Source organism: Ceratotherium simum, chromosome 24 (assembly GCF_057802395.1).
Source record: "Ceratotherium simum simum isolate JZ-2026a chromosome 24, ASM5780239v1, whole genome shotgun sequence".
Classification (NCBI taxonomy): domain Eukaryota; kingdom Metazoa; phylum Chordata; class Mammalia; order Perissodactyla; family Rhinocerotidae; genus Ceratotherium; species Ceratotherium simum.
In genome coordinates this window covers 9,487,904-9,503,360 of record NC_141923.1, presented here as the reverse complement: position 1 = coordinate 9,503,360, position 15,457 = coordinate 9,487,904, and the positions used below count along the sequence as shown (strand labels likewise).

General features: G+C 39.4%; 1 protein-coding gene across 4 annotated transcripts in view; it reads left to right on the top strand.

The window, feature by feature from the left end:
- Positions 1–621: 621 nt before the first annotated feature.
- Positions 622–15,457, top strand: part of PAPOLA (poly(A) polymerase alpha) — a 60,581-nt gene continuing 45,745 nt past the window's right edge. For 3 of the 4 annotated variants that reach the window (XM_087447976.1, XM_014790527.2, XM_014790526.2), the window contains exon 1: positions 622–797. In XM_087447976.1, the coding sequence (XP_087304102.1) occupies positions 790–797 (8 nt within the window). In that variant the 5' untranslated portion in view covers positions 622–789. The remainder of the gene's footprint in view (positions 798–15,457) is intronic. The other variant, XM_014790528.2, reaches the window with a different exon arrangement.

The window sequence follows — 15,457 nt, the reverse complement described above, 5'->3', positions numbered from 1 at the left end:
GGGGACCAGTCCAGTGGGGACGGAGGAGTCCTCACACCACCTCTGCGCCCCTGTACCAGGCGGCGCTAAGCACCCCTCCTGCGCGATCGCAGTCAATAGCCGCCACAACCCTAGGAAGCAGGGAGTACAAAAGTACCAAGCGGTTGAGTAACTTGCTCCAACCCCGGGCGTCGACCCCTGCGGCTGCATTCTAGGCTCCGTGCTCGGGCGGCACAGGGGCACACGTGGGTGCCTCCGTCGCCTCCAAGCGCCTCCGCAGCCGCCGCCTCGAGCGGCGAGAACGGCGGGACCTCACCATGCGCCGGAAGCGGCGCCTCGCGGTCCCGGGGCCTCTCCGCGCCGCGTCGCCCCCGGCGGCGAAGACAGCGTCCCCGCTCGAGGGACGACCCGCCGCCCGGAGCCTCCTGCGCCGCTCCCACCGGTCACCTGACACCCACCGCGGAAGCGTGACGGGCTTGGGGCGGAAATCGCCTGACGGCCGGCCGGCTCACGAACTACTCTTCCCGTGAGGCTTCGCGGTGCCGGGCGGCCTCTGGGCAGGCGCGCGCACGGCGTGCGTGGCGGCGTCAGCGGTTCTAGAACGTTGCTGTGGTAGCGCTCGGGCGCCATGTTAGGACGAAGGGGAAGGAGCAGAAGCGCTTAAAGCGGCGGGCGCGGGCGCGGGAGTGGGGTTGGACCCAGGGCTGAGGCAGGCCCCCCCCTCCCTCCCGCCTCAGTGGATCATGCCCAGGGCGGCAGCGGCGGCGGTTGTGGGGGGGAAGTGACTGGGCGGTGCCGGCGCAGGAGACGATGCCGTTGTAAGTGATTTGTATTCTGTTTTCTCTCGCACGCCGGCGGGGCCCTGGGGGCGGAGGGGGCGGGGGCGGGGGCGGGGGGGGGGGCGCGAGCCGGGCCCTCGCCCCGTGGAGGAGGCCGGCGGCACTGGGGCTCTTCCTGTTTCCTCACCCACTCGCCGCCGCACTTCCCCGTGTGCGCGGGTCGCGCTTCCCCTCACCCCTTCCTGGCTTCAGCGGCCGGCGGGCCGGGGGCCTTCCCCTTCCGGAAGAGCCTGGGGAACCTCTCATCCCCTGGCTCCGGCTTCTTCGCCCCGTCCTCCCTATGTCGCTAGTGATAACTTTTTGGTTTTCCGATTGTAGACTTAAAGCTAGTCCGTCTATGCCTTCTAGTCTCATGAGGCCTACCTTGTATACTTTGTCTTCCCTTGCAGAGTTTGTAAAAAAGTCTTCTTTTTCTTCGTCTTTCAAAGAGTGAGATGTAATTTGAGAGCTCATTGTTGGGCTCGGAAGTGGATTACGGGGTTTTTTTCTGCGTGTATACAGCAGTGTAGAGGCCTAAATAGTGAGACTGCATTTCTTCCATTTTTGAAGATTCCAGTGTAATAGTGCCTTTTTGAGACGAGGGACCGAGTTCTCTTTGTAGCCCCCAGTCGAAGCGTGTGATTGACACTCCGAAGTTTTACTTAAATGGAAAATAAAGGTTTTATGGTTTCTAGACACGTAATGTACCACCGCAGATTTTTTTTTTTTTAAGTAAAGACAATTTGTTTTTTGCAAATATCACCTATTATAGTTTTACAATTTTATTTATATGTGTGTGTATCTATGTGTATGTCTCTCTTTACATGTAAGGCTCTAACTTTGACACAGGCTTTAAAGACATCTATCGAATTTTACAGAACATTTTGAAAAGGAATTTCATGCTCCTTCCTTCTCACCCACTCCTCTCATTTTGTTAAGAGGCCTGTCAACATGTTATTTCTGTAATGAGATTATTTATTAGTTTTAATTAAATAGACAGACTTAAAATCTTAGAATCTGCAAGGTCCCTGTTAATTGATTCATCCTTTCATGGAACAGTAAAAAGAGGCACTAGGAGAACCAAATCTAAGCAAGATTTTTGTGACATTTTGCAGTTCAGCAGCAATTAACATAAACCTAAATGTTTGCGGTGATGCCATGTGACTTTGTGTTAGCTCACATTTTATTGCTGTTTTTGAAGGAGGACTTCTCTTTCTGATAATCATGTCAGTGTTAAAAAAATTTGATTAGTAGTAGGAAATGTGTGCCTTCTTTGAGGAAGGGAGGTATACATTTCCTTTAAAGACCTAAGTATTTCAGATTCTTTGGAAGTTAGTTCAGATGTATAAGATGGAAGACAGTCAAGACAGCGGATTCACACACAGATCTTGTCTTGCCAGTGTATTTCTTGAAGTGTGAACAATATGGCCAGTTTAGGCCAATTAGGATGCCTCTCATTTTTAACCCTAAGTGTACTATAAGTCCTTTTAAAGTACACAACAAAAAGACCAAAGACTGCCTAAACAGGCCTTTTTCCTCATTAATTTGCTCTCTTTTTTTTCGTGTTTTGGTGTCATACTGTCGTTAATTTTGTTTCTTTGATGTTCTGAATTGTGATTTGTAGGCTATATTGTGTTTGACTTCCACTTTTGTTTTTGGTATGCCTGTCCTGTTAAATTTGGGTGGATAAGTGGGATTGAGGCATAGACCATAGGTGAGTTATCAGAATGGATTAAATCAAAACAGATTATTGAAGTTTAGGTTGTTAGAAAACATTGTGAACAGGTGTCCATATTTTGTCTAAAAATTATATGTAATTGCATATACAATTTCGAAAGGCTGGTATGATTTAAGAGCTATGGTGGTGAAGCTTCCAAAATTTTTGATAGTCTTAGGATCCATTAATACAGGCTTTCTCATGTGGATACTATTGACATTTTGGGCCAAATAATTACTTATGGGGGGCTGTCTTGTGTATTGTAGGGTATTGAACAGCATCCCTGACCTCTACCTACTAGATTTCAGGAGCCCTACCCCCTGTCTCCCCAGTAATGACAACCAAAAGTGTCTCCAGATATTGCCAGATATAACCTGGGGGCAGAATCTTCTTGTGGAGAACCACTGCATTATAGAGTATAAGGCTCTAATGGGAAGGGTATTCCAATTTCTGCCCTACTCTCTGCTGGTCAGATCATTATTTGCATCAGCTTACTCCTGAGTCTCACACTTACAATAAAAGACTTCAGGGCCAGTCCCGTGGTGTAGCGGTTAAGTGCGCGGGCTCTGCTGTGGCGGCCCGGGTTCACATCCCGGGCCCGCACTGACGCACCGCTTGTCAGGCCATGCTGTGGTGGCGTCCCATATAAAGTGGAGGAAGATGGGCACGGATGTTAGCCCAGGGCCAGTCTTCCTCAGCAAAAAGGGGAGGATTGGCATGGATGTTAGCTCAGGGCTGATCTTCCTCACAAAAAAAAAAAAAAAAGACTTTAAGGAGAATAACCACTGTCAGTGACCTAGCATTCGCACCACATTCATAGAATGTTGTTGAAGTTACTGGAAGAGATATTCAGCAAGACGTGGGGGAGACATTAGCCTTTCTTCCAAATATTTTTGGGGCTGTCACAAAAAAGAGGAAATTCGTGGAGTAGTTTCATGTAGTCATAACAGGTAGAACTGGGACTTGGTGGTGAATAGTAATATTATGTAGCAGTGGTTCTCAGAGTGTGATCTGGGAAGAGGGCGGTCCCTGAGATCCTTTCAGAGAGTATGCAAAATCAAAACTATTTCCGTAATAATACTGAGACGTTATGTCTTTTTTACTCTGTTGACCAATGGTGCAAAAGCAATGCTGGGTAATGCTGCTCCTGCCTTAGGAAGAATCAAGGCAGAGGCACCATATTGTACTAGTAGTCGTATTTCTTCACTACACACACACACACACACACACACACACACAGTTACAAAAAAAAAGTCCTTGATGAAGCAGTAAGAAATGTTAATTTTATTAAGTCTTGACCCTTGAGTTTATCTTTTAAATATGCTGTGATAAATGAGAAGTACATTTAAAGCTGTATACTAAAAAGTAGAATGGTTGTTTTGAGAAGAGCACATGGATGGTTCTTTGATTTGTGAACTAAACTGGGCTTTTCTCATGGAGCTCTATTTTTACGTGAAAGGACAAGTGATGAACCATGGATATTCATGCTTGACTATTCAGCATTTACTTGAAAATGAAGCGAATCTGTCTCTGTAAGGAAAAACAACTGACAGTATTTGTGGCCAATGATAAAATTTGAGCTTTCAAGCAAAAATTAGAATTTTGGAAAGCTTGTTTCTGCCACTGTGAGCTTGACAGCTTCCCAATAATTAAAAATGTTTCTGATTAGGTTTGTGGTGATATGAATGTAGTTTTTATATGTTGTATAATAATAACATGTCAACATTTGGAAGATGTGCATAATTCAGTGGACCCACATTTTCCAAATCACCAATCTTGATGTAATAAAATACATGGGTAAAAGGTACATTTAAAGTGCAAGGTAGGGGGCCGGCCCCGTGGCTTAGCAGTTAAGTGCGAGTGCTCCGCTGCTGGCCACCCCGGTTCAGATCCCGGGCGCGCGCCGACGCACCGCTTCTCCGGCCATGCTGAGGCGGCGTCCCACACACAGCAACTAGAAGGACATGCAACTATGACGTACAACTATCTACTGGGGGGGGCTTTGGGGAGAAAAGGGGGAAAAAAAGGAGGAAGATGGGATTGGCAATAGATGTTAGCTCGGGGCCGATCTTCAGCAAAAAGAGGAGGATTGGCATGGATGTTAGCTCAGGGCTGATCTTCCTCACACACAAAAATAAATCAAGTGCAAGGTAGATCAATGAATTTTAATGCAACAGAGTCCAAGGGGTTTATTGATATGGTTTAAGCTTTCATACTGTAACTTATCTTCAAGAAATTACTACTTGTGGAGTTTTGGTGTGGTATCGAATATCCACAGTTACTTGAAAAGGCTATTAAAATACTGTTTTCCAGTTATAATGGTGTGATGCCAGGTTTTCTTCTTTTTTTTTTTTTTTTTTAAAGATTTTATTTATTTATTTTTTCCCCCCAAAGCCCCAGTAGATAGTTGCGTGTCATAGCTGCACATCCTATTCTAGTTGCTGTGTGTGGGACGCGGCCTCAGCATGGCCGGAGAAGCAGCGCGCCGGTGGGAGCCCGGGATCCGAACTCGGGTCGCCAGCAGTGGAGCGCGCTCACTTAACCACCAAGCCACGGGGCCGGCCCGCCAGGTTTTCTTCTTAGACGTCTACCAAAATAACTTACAGAAAGGGATTGAATGCAGAAGCAGATATGAGAATCCAGCTGTCTTTGATTTAGCCAGAATTCAAGAGATTTGGAAAAATGTAAAACAGTGCCATTCTTCTCACTAAATGTTTGTTTTGGAAAAGTTATTTTTTTAAAAATTATTTATGTTAACATGTAATAGATTTCTTGTTACTTAAATGAACAAACATTAAAAAAATTTCGCAGTTATAATTTCCAGTGCAGTAAATATTGGCAGACATAATACATATAAAGAAAAGCTGTTTGGGGTCTTCAATAAATTTTAAGAATCTAAAAGGGTCCTAATTCTCAAAAGTTTGAGAACTTGAGAACTGCTGCTGTAAACAGCTAACAGCTGCCCCAAGCTACAGTTTCCATTGGTGGTGTCAGTGCAGCATCTCTGGTGGTTTTTGAACACAGTCTGGAGGAATGGATTTGAAGATGTTTTTTGTCGTCAATGAAAAACAATGCATCGGATGACCTTTAGTGAAGATAACTTCTAACTCGAAGAGATTTCGATTCTCAGATTTTAGGATTTAGCAATTTTGTAATGAATTGCTTGCTGCTTACTAAATGTTGGTTGTGGTTTTGAAATGTGGTATTTTACCTTAAGCATGTTTTCAGTTCACGCTTGTTGATGGAGAAGTTGGAAAGGAAGGCATTGGAGATGAGTAAATTTATGAGCCCGTTCAGTTCCTATTCCCTGTTTCCCCCCACTCCCCAGTGCTATAGCCTTCTGGCTTGATAATATATATATATTAACTTTTAAAATGTTTTGATTCATCAGAACGTTCCATTCCTTGGTAACTAAGCCATCTTTAATTTAGCATTACAATTAAATTCCACCTTCAGTTGTATCTAGGCAAGTTTATAAAAGCTACATTCAGGCAAAATGAGGCCATTTGGATTCCTAGCTATTTCTCATTTTTGGTGGGGTGGGAGGCATGTCTTTTATTCTATATGTTCATTGTTCTACTTATTCAGCAGCTTTAAATAATTGCACAATCTCAGTTTATATTGCAGGAGGTATTAGTTTCCATTAAAGTTGGCTAAATTGAGGCTCAAAGTAGTCGCTTGTCCAAGGGTCTTTAGGGTGCTGAGTTGTAGATTGGGGCCTAATTCAGCTCTGGGTTCCGTGTTCTGTTTTTTTTTTTTGTATGAGGAAGATCAGCCCTGAGCTGACATCTATGCTAATCCTCCTGTTCTTGCTGAGGAAGACCAGCTCTGAGCTAACATCTATTGCCAATCCTCCTCCCTTTTTTTTCCCCCCCAAAGCCCAGTAGATAGTTGTATGTCATAGTTGCACATCCTGCTAGTTGCTGTATGTGGAACGTGGCCTCAGCGTGGCCGGAGAAGCGGTGCGTCGGTGCACGCCTGGGATCCGAACCTGGGCTGCCAGTAGCGGAGCTCGCGCACTTAACCGCTAAACCACGGGGCCGGTCCCCAGTGTTCTGTTCTCATTGCAGTACTATACCATCTTCTGTGGACCATGTAGGGAACTATGTTTGATCAGCTCAGTTGGAGTCTGTTTACATGTCTTAAGTGGAAGTAATTTTCAAGATAAAGTTTTTTTTGAGTAGAACATTTGAATCTCAAATTTTTTACTGATAGCGTATATTTATTATATACTTATGTATACATAAAGTTTAGCATACTGTAGAACCTGAGATCTTAGTATGTATTTTTAGTGACTTTGTTTTGATTATTTAAAGCCATGTACAGATTTACCACTTGCAGACTCCATTTTGTGACCACTGCCTTCTGTGGAAGGTATTTCTTGTTGTTTTTTAATCTTTGGATTGTAGGTCTGCAGAATTGTATAGCACTCTCATTTGTGGCATTCTAAGGATTTGGGAAAGAAAAAATGTAGGGGCTTTGTTAGATATCTTCACTTTTTTCCTCTTCTGTCACAGAATTGTCTTTCAAATTTGTACACCCTCTCTATTTTGTCCAGAAACCAACTTCTTGCATTTTATGGTAGTTTTTAGAGTTTTTGGGTTAAGAATAGAGTTCCTGTAATTTCGGTCATCAGAAACATCTGCATTTGTATTTCCTGGAGTAATGTGTATAATACTATGATTTAATATATTTTGACAATTTCTTTCTGGTATATTTTTATATTTTTTCAGATTTTCCACTTTATGTTTCCTTCATTTTCAAGTTGTATTTGGCAAATTTATGCAGGAGTGCTGTGGTTTGGCTTTTTTTTGTTTTGTTTTAACTTCTTCTAGCCTCTTGGGAGAGAGAGCAAGGGGGCATTTGGAAGTGCCCTTAGGAAGGAAGGAAAAATAACCTGGTCATTGTTGTAATTGAATAACAAGTACCCTTTCCCTGCGTAATCAACCTTGCATTTCCAAAGTCTGTCCTTGGGATTCATCATAATTTATTCCCCTTGAGCATAAACTAGTACTTCATGTGTGTTTGAGCCTCTGCTGCTGCTTACTAAATATTGGCTGGATGATCCATCTGGAATACATATTTTAAGAATATACACAGAACACATGGCAGGCGAATTGGCCATCCTTAGAATAATTTCTTAGTGAGCAAATACATTATCTTGGCTATATGTTTGACTAAGCTACCAGTAAAATTAAAATATTGTATGTTAAACTTCTTGTGAAAGAGGAGATTGTATTATTTTTGCTAAGAATTAATATTTAATGTGCATTCAGGTACTTGAGAGAGATCTCTTATTCCTTTTCTGTCCAGTGCACTTTTTTCCTGCATAATCTGAAGGGGTACATTATGTTTAAGGTTTAGGCCTTTAAACAGCAAATTATACTGTGCTGAATTGTTACATTAAGTAAATTATTGTGATTTATCTACTTGCTTCCAAAGAATACTATGAAACAAGTTAAGCTTTCAGTTTTAACTTGACTGACTAAAAGTAGGAAGAAATGATGAGAGTGTTTTCTGTTGGTTGGTAGCTATAAATTTTGAGGCAGTTGACCCGTAGGTCACAACATATTCCAAATGCCCAATATGAGGAGGCCGGGATTCATCAGCAGTGTGAGCTTTGTTTAATTGGATACAAAGTCGTTAAACATTAACTATTTGGGAAAACACCATTGATGATTTGTTGTCCTTTCTTTTTGTGTGTGTCATCTGCCTAGACTGCCCTTTTTGCCTTCTCCTTTCTAGTCTTTTAGAGATCTCAGCTCCTTAACCTTTTCTTTCAGCATAGCCTTGATTCTTTGTTTCTGTAATATTTATTTTAAGCTTTTATTTTACACTTATTTGTTGTTTAAGGATTTGAATCCGAGACCAAATTTGAGATTGTCACCGAGAACAGAAACTATCTTTGTATTCCTGATTTTACCATTGTCTTTCATACATATTTAAGAGTTCAGTAAATTTCAGCCTAATAAATATTATACTTTCTGGCAAAAGCAAGTTAAATGAGAAAAAAGGTGCTTTTAGGAAAATTGGATTGATGAAATTTGATAGCCTTGGATGCCTTAGCAGTTTTTTGGAGCAGTAAATAAAGCATGATTTGCTTTGTATTTACTGTTTATAACCACAGAGTATTGCACTGAAAAAAGACTTTTTAAAGTCTTGTTTTACTTCATTTCTTTAAAATAATGTGTTTTTATTAGCATAAATTAAAAAGCTAATTATTGTTTTAGATTGAGCATTTGTTTGGTGTCCCTTGCTGCCAGGATTTGATTTTACAGAGTGATTTTTAGCCTCCTTAATATCCCTAACGTAATTTAGTGGTGAATAGTGGAATTAGGCGATTTTCAACTTTTGTATGACATTATTAATATTTATTTTTGAAAATACCAAATTGAAACAAAACTTTACAAAATGAAATTCTCCCATCTCAGTTTTGCTTGGTGTGTTTCTATGCATGTATAGACATAACACATAGTTTTTAGAGATATAAGACTATATATTATGAAAAATGTATAGAGTCAGTTCAACATAGAGGTTATGGTTATAGTCAGATGCCTGGATCCCGGCCCAGTGAATTTAGGTAAGCCTTTCTCTCTTTAGTTTCTTCATTTGTGAAATGGAGACAGTTAATAATAGAGTTGTTAGGAACAGTTGCGAATAAGGTAAAAGTGCATGACACACTACCTGGAATTTGTTGATGTTTCAGTAAGTAATAGCTATTATCATAATTATATTCTATATCTTTTTTCACCTGACGTATTGTGGGCATCTTTCCATGCTACTACATGTAATAACTACCTCATTCTTTTTATGTGGCATAGTATTACACTGTAAGAATTTACTGTAATTAACCAGTTCTGTATTATGTTAATGGATATTTAGGTGGTTTCCACTTTGTTAGTGTATTGCAGTGCTCCAGTGAACAACCTTGGATATCTTTTTGTGTTATTCCTACGAGAAGGGTCAAATTCCATAACCTGTGGGGTCAAGAGGTATTTATTTACAAATGCAAAGCATGTCCCATCTATAGGGGATAATCCTGGGATAGATAGACACTGCTCATTTCAAGCTTATTGTTGCTCTACAGGATTTTGGGCCCATGTTTGACTTGTCTTCTAATCCGTTGTACCCCTATCCCAGGAGCAGCTGGAAATTTGGATTTTTATGTAATATTTTGTATATTAAAAATGTGTTGTTGGGGCCGGTCCGGTGATGTAGTGGTTAAGTTCGTGCGCTCTGCTTCGGTGGGCCGGGGTTTTCGGGTTCGGATCCTGGCCGCGGACCTAGGCACTGCTCATCAGGCTGTGCTGAGGTGGCGTCCCACGTACAGCAACTAGAAGGATGTACAGCTGTGACATACAACTATCTACTGGGGCTTTGGGGAGAAAAAAGGAGGAAGATTGGCAACGGATGTTAGCTCAGGGCCAATCTTCCTCAAAAAAAAAAAATGTGTTGTGAATTAAAGAGGATATGTCTTCCAACTTCAGTTTGAGTCCCATGTCCTAGTATTTCTATAAGATAGACTGCTAGAGGTGAAGTTGCTAGACATAAACTTTAAAAGTTGATATATGCATTTTTAATTTTGATGAATATTGCCAGATTGCTTTGTAAAATGACATACCAAATTCACTTCCATTGTGATGGATAAGAGTGCTCATTTTCTTACACCATTGCCAACATTGGAGGTTTATAATAAGTCTTTCATTTTTATGAGATGTACATCAACTTTCTTTTTCTCCTATCTGGCAGAAAAATGGTTGTCTTAATTTGCTTCCTTGATTCTCAGTGAAACTTTTTTTAGTTGATTTAAGAATTCTTTATGTATTAAGAATATTATTGGTTTGGTATAGGTTGCATGTTGTTTTCCCCACTTATCATTTGCTTTAGCTTTCCTTATGATGTATTGTGTGTGCGTGTGTGGAAGATTAGCCCTGAGCCAACATCTGTTGCCAATCCTTCTCTTTTTGCTGAGGAAGATTGGCCCTGGGCTAACACCTGTGCCCATCTTCCTCTACTTTATATGTGGGACGCCTGCCATAGCATGGCATGATAAGCCGTGTGTAAGTCCGTGCCTGGGATCTGAACCTGGCAGACCCCGGGCTGCCGAAGCAGAGGGCACGAACTTAACCACTACACCACTGGGCTGGCCCCTTTTGATGTATTTTTGCTGTGTAAAAGTTGGAATATTTTTATGTAGGCAAATCTGTTTTTGTGTAGGCTTTTGGGTTTTTGTGTCTTGCTTAAATATGGTTCTGATAATATTGTTTTTCATTTTCTTTAATATTTTGAAATCTGTAATTGTTATGAAATATTTTGAAATATCACAGCATCTGGAATTCAGATTTTATTATGGATAACCAAAGCCATTTGAGTATTCCATACTTTCCTCACTGACTTGAAATGATTATCAGTATAATATATCCAAATATTATCATACTTGGACTGTTTGGATGTGTGGCCACTAAACTACAGTTAACAAATCATAGGAACTTGCCCTATTTGAATTAGCTTTGTAATTACTGTACCAGAGTGATTCTTGGTATTCTAGAGTATATGCATATTGGTTAAGTTGGATGCCTAAACTTTTGAAACAAATGTCTAGCTGAAATAAGCAGCGTACAGTCAGATGCTAATTTCACAAAAATGTTGCTGTTCTTTCTAAGTACCTAAATATTTATCCTAGTTAGAGAGGTCTTGGACAGCCTACCATTTGGAAAGGACGGACCTTTCTTTAAGTATTGGTTTGAAAACTTTCTGTATTTGGAAATTGCTCTGTAGTGTTGTAAATGTGTCATAGTTTTTAAATTCCTAGTTTGCCACCCAGCGTAGTGAAGAGATGTAATAAATTCTAAGGTAAATCCATAGAGATACAACTTACCAAGAATAATATGACTAGTGGCAGAAGTGAAACAAAAGTGATAACAACTGGTAGAAGTGAAATCAGACCTGCTTTCTCTCTTTCTACTTTATCAGATTGCTTCTGAGTTGAGAGCAGACTTTGTAGACCAAGTTTTGAATGCCCTCACCAGAAGTCTTGGAAGTTTTTAAGGAAGCTGTGTTTTAGGAAGATATGCTTGGTAGTACTATGTGTGGTGGACTGGCATGGCTAGGGAATAGAAGGAAGGAGTGGGACCAAGATGCCAAGAGTCAGAACTAGAGTAGTTGGAATAGAATTGTTATATAGAATGTTGTTAAAATAAAAAAAAAATTAAAGGAAAGATGGGTATATGTCCTGTGACTTAGCCTTTATGAAAATATTTTAAATATTGTAAAGAAAATACCCTATGTTCTAAGAGAGAGACTAATTCTGAAAATACTTAACACTGTGCCCTCTTCCACCCTCCCCGCCAAACAGTGGGATGGAGGAAGGAGTATTTGGCTGTCTTTTGAGAGGGGGCAAAATTCATATATGTACTGTATGTGTAGGTATGTATTTATATCTTAGTCTGATCCAGAAAGGATTAAGACTTTTAAGAATGCTTTAGTCACATGTTAAAAACTAACAAGATGTTTGTGTTAAAGGTGGGTGAAAAGGATAGAAATATAAAACAGAGCAAGAAATTAGGGTACTAAAAATAGTTGTTACAGAAATACAGTGATTTTTGTAGAGAACTTGCTGGATGGCACCAGTTTCCATCTAAGAATTCAGGCAGTTTCCTAAAGGTAAATACAAATCATATTCATGAGATGAAAATAAGCCAATTGCTCAGGAAAAGCACAAGTGTTCTTGACATTGAAAACCAGAAAGAAATTTTTAATGAATCACAAATACTGTAGCTCTATATCTAGTTTTCCCCCCTCATTGTTTTACATAATTGTAGAAGTTTATTTTTAAAATAGAATAATGTCTGAAGAAAACTACTGGTGAAAATGTCTCTAGAAAGTGACAGACGGGGGCAGATGTCTAGTGTGTTCAAGAATGGGAGGAAGAGCTTTGCATTCTTGGGTTTGATAGCTGTCTGGTGTATGGTTCTAGGAGAGAATCTGTAAAGCAGAATCCTTCTAATTACCCAATATTGGAGTGTGTATTTTTGTTTTGTTAGAAACAGAGCAGCAGATGACATGATTTTATATATAGAAAACCCTAAAGAATCCACCAGAAAACTTTTAGAAGTAATAAATGAATATGGTAAAGTTGCAGGATACAAAATCAACATACAAAAATCAGTTGCATTTCTATACACTAACACCGAAGTAGCAGAAAGAGAAATTAAGAATACCATCCCATTTACAATTGTAACAAAAAGAATAAAATACCTAGGAATAAACTTAACCAAAGAGGTGAAAACGAGCTGTACGCGGAAAACTATAAAACATTGCTGAAAGAAATTGAAGAAGACACAAAGAAATGGAAAGATATTCCGTGCTCTTGGATTGGAAGAATTAACATAGTTAAGATGTCCATACTTCCTAAAGCAATCTATAGATTCAATGCAATCCCTATCAAAGTTCCAACAACATTTTTCACAGAAATAGAACAAAGAATCCTAAAATTTTTATGGAACAACAAAAGACCCTGAATAGGTAAAGGAATCCTGAGAAAAAAGAACAAAGCTGGAGGTATCACACTCCCTGATTTCAAAATATACTACAAAGCTATAGTAACCAAAACAGCATGGTACTGGCACAAAAACAGACACACAGATCAATGGAATAGAATTGAAAGCCCAGAAATAAACCCGCACATCTATGGACAGCTAATCTTTGACAAAGGAGCCAAGAACATACAATGGAAAAAAGAAAGTCTTTTCAATAAATGGTGTTGGGAAAACTGGATAGCCACATGCAAAAAAATGAAAGTAGACCCTTACCTTACACCATACACAAAAATTAACTCCAAATGGATTAAAGACTTGAATGTAAGACCTGAAACTATGAAACTTCTAGAAGAAAACATAGGCAGTACGCTCTTCGACATCCGTCTTAGCAACATATTTTCAAGCACCATGTCTGACTGGTCAAGAGAAACAATAGAAAAAATAAACAAATGGGACTACATCAAACTAAAAAGCTTCTGCACAGCAAAGGAAACCATCAACAAAACGAAAAGACAACCTAACATTTGGGAGAAGATATTTGCAAACCATACATCTGATAAGGGGTTAATCTCCAAAATATATAAAGAACTCATGCATCTCAACAGCAGCAAAACTAGCAACCCAATTAAAAAATGGGCAAAAGACCTGAACAGACATTTCTCCAAAGAAGATATACAGATGGCCAACAGACACATGAAAAGATGTTCAAAATCATTCACTATCAGGGAAATGCAAATCAAAACTACAAGGAGATATCACCTCACGCCCGTCAGAATGGCTGTAATTAACAAGACAGGAAACAATATGTGTTGGAGAGGATGTGGAGAGAAGGGAACTCTCATACACTGCTGGTGGCAGTGCAAACTGGTGCAGCCACTATGGAAAACAGTATGGAGATTCCTCAAAAAATCAAGGGTAGAACTACCATATGATCCAGCTATTCCACTGCTGGGTATTTATCCAAGAACTTGAAAACACCAATTTGTAAAGATACATGCACCCCTGTGTTCATTGCAGCGTTATTCACAATAGCCAAGGCTTGGAACCAACCTAAGTGCCCATCAAGGGACGAATGGATAAAGAAGATGTGGTATATATACACAGTGGAATACTACTCAGCCATAAGAAACGATGAAATCCAGCCATTTGTGACAACATGGATGGACATTGAGGGTATTATGCAAAGTGAAATAAGTCAGGGAGAAGGTCAAATACCGTATGATTTCCTTCATTAAGTAGTAGATAATAACAACAATAAACAAACACATAGAGACAGAGATTGGATTGGTGGTTACCAGAGGGGAAGGGGGGAGGGAGGAGGGCAAAAGGGATAATTCGGCACATGTGTGTGGTAATAGGTTGTAATTAGTATTTTGGTGGTGAACATGATGTAATCTATGCAGAAATAGAAGTATAATGATGTAAACCTGAAATTTATACAATGTTATAAACCAACGTTACTGCAATAAACAAAAAATTTAAAAATAAATAAAATGATAAAAAAAAGAAACAGAGCAGCAACAAAAAGATCCTTAAATTGTTTTATCACTTTCTTTAATTTCTAATGTCAAAATTAAATGGAAAAACTTGACTTCATCCATGTAAAGTAAAATTTTGGTTAATGTTTCTACTTGGGACATTTTTGGCATTCAAAGTGTCTGAAAGCCTGGAATTCCTAGTCCGGTCACTTAAACCTAAGATGAAGCCATTTTTATTAGAGGCACAGGTATCTTGTAACTTTCACAACGTCTATTTGTTTCTTTCCTTTTATTTGGTTGTGATTTATTTTTATTTCTTTTATATGTGTTCTTTCTTGAATTAGTATATATTCTATATGTATACTTGAATTAGATGTATATTCTGTATGTGTATATATATAGATATATGCTATATATGTTCTTTCTTGAATTTGATGGGACAAATAAATGTGATTTTTATCTTAGATGATGTGACTACATTTTGAATAAAGTAAATAAAAATTTACAGCTTACATATGATTTGTTTCCCCATCAGAATGTTAATGTGGAAACTAATGTAGACATCAGCATTTTTTTCAAATTAGGGTGAACAGACTGGTGTGAATTTAGAAATCTGAGTCTGTATCTAATATTCTGGTAATATAGTTGAAGTAGACAGGGGCTTTCCAAGCATTGTTTTTTGTGTGACAATGAAAAACCTGAATATTTGAGAAAGAAAACAATGGGAAAGATAAGTGAGAAATCTTAACCCCACAGAGAATGGGTATACTCATACTTTGTTGATGATCCAAACTCAACTGGTAATAAATTTAACCCCTTAAAAAAGGAAAAGAAAGCAGAGAGACATATTACTTGCTCAAAACAAAAAACAAAATCCGGTAGAGGTTTATTACTGAAAGTTATGAAAACATGAATTCAGTTTACACT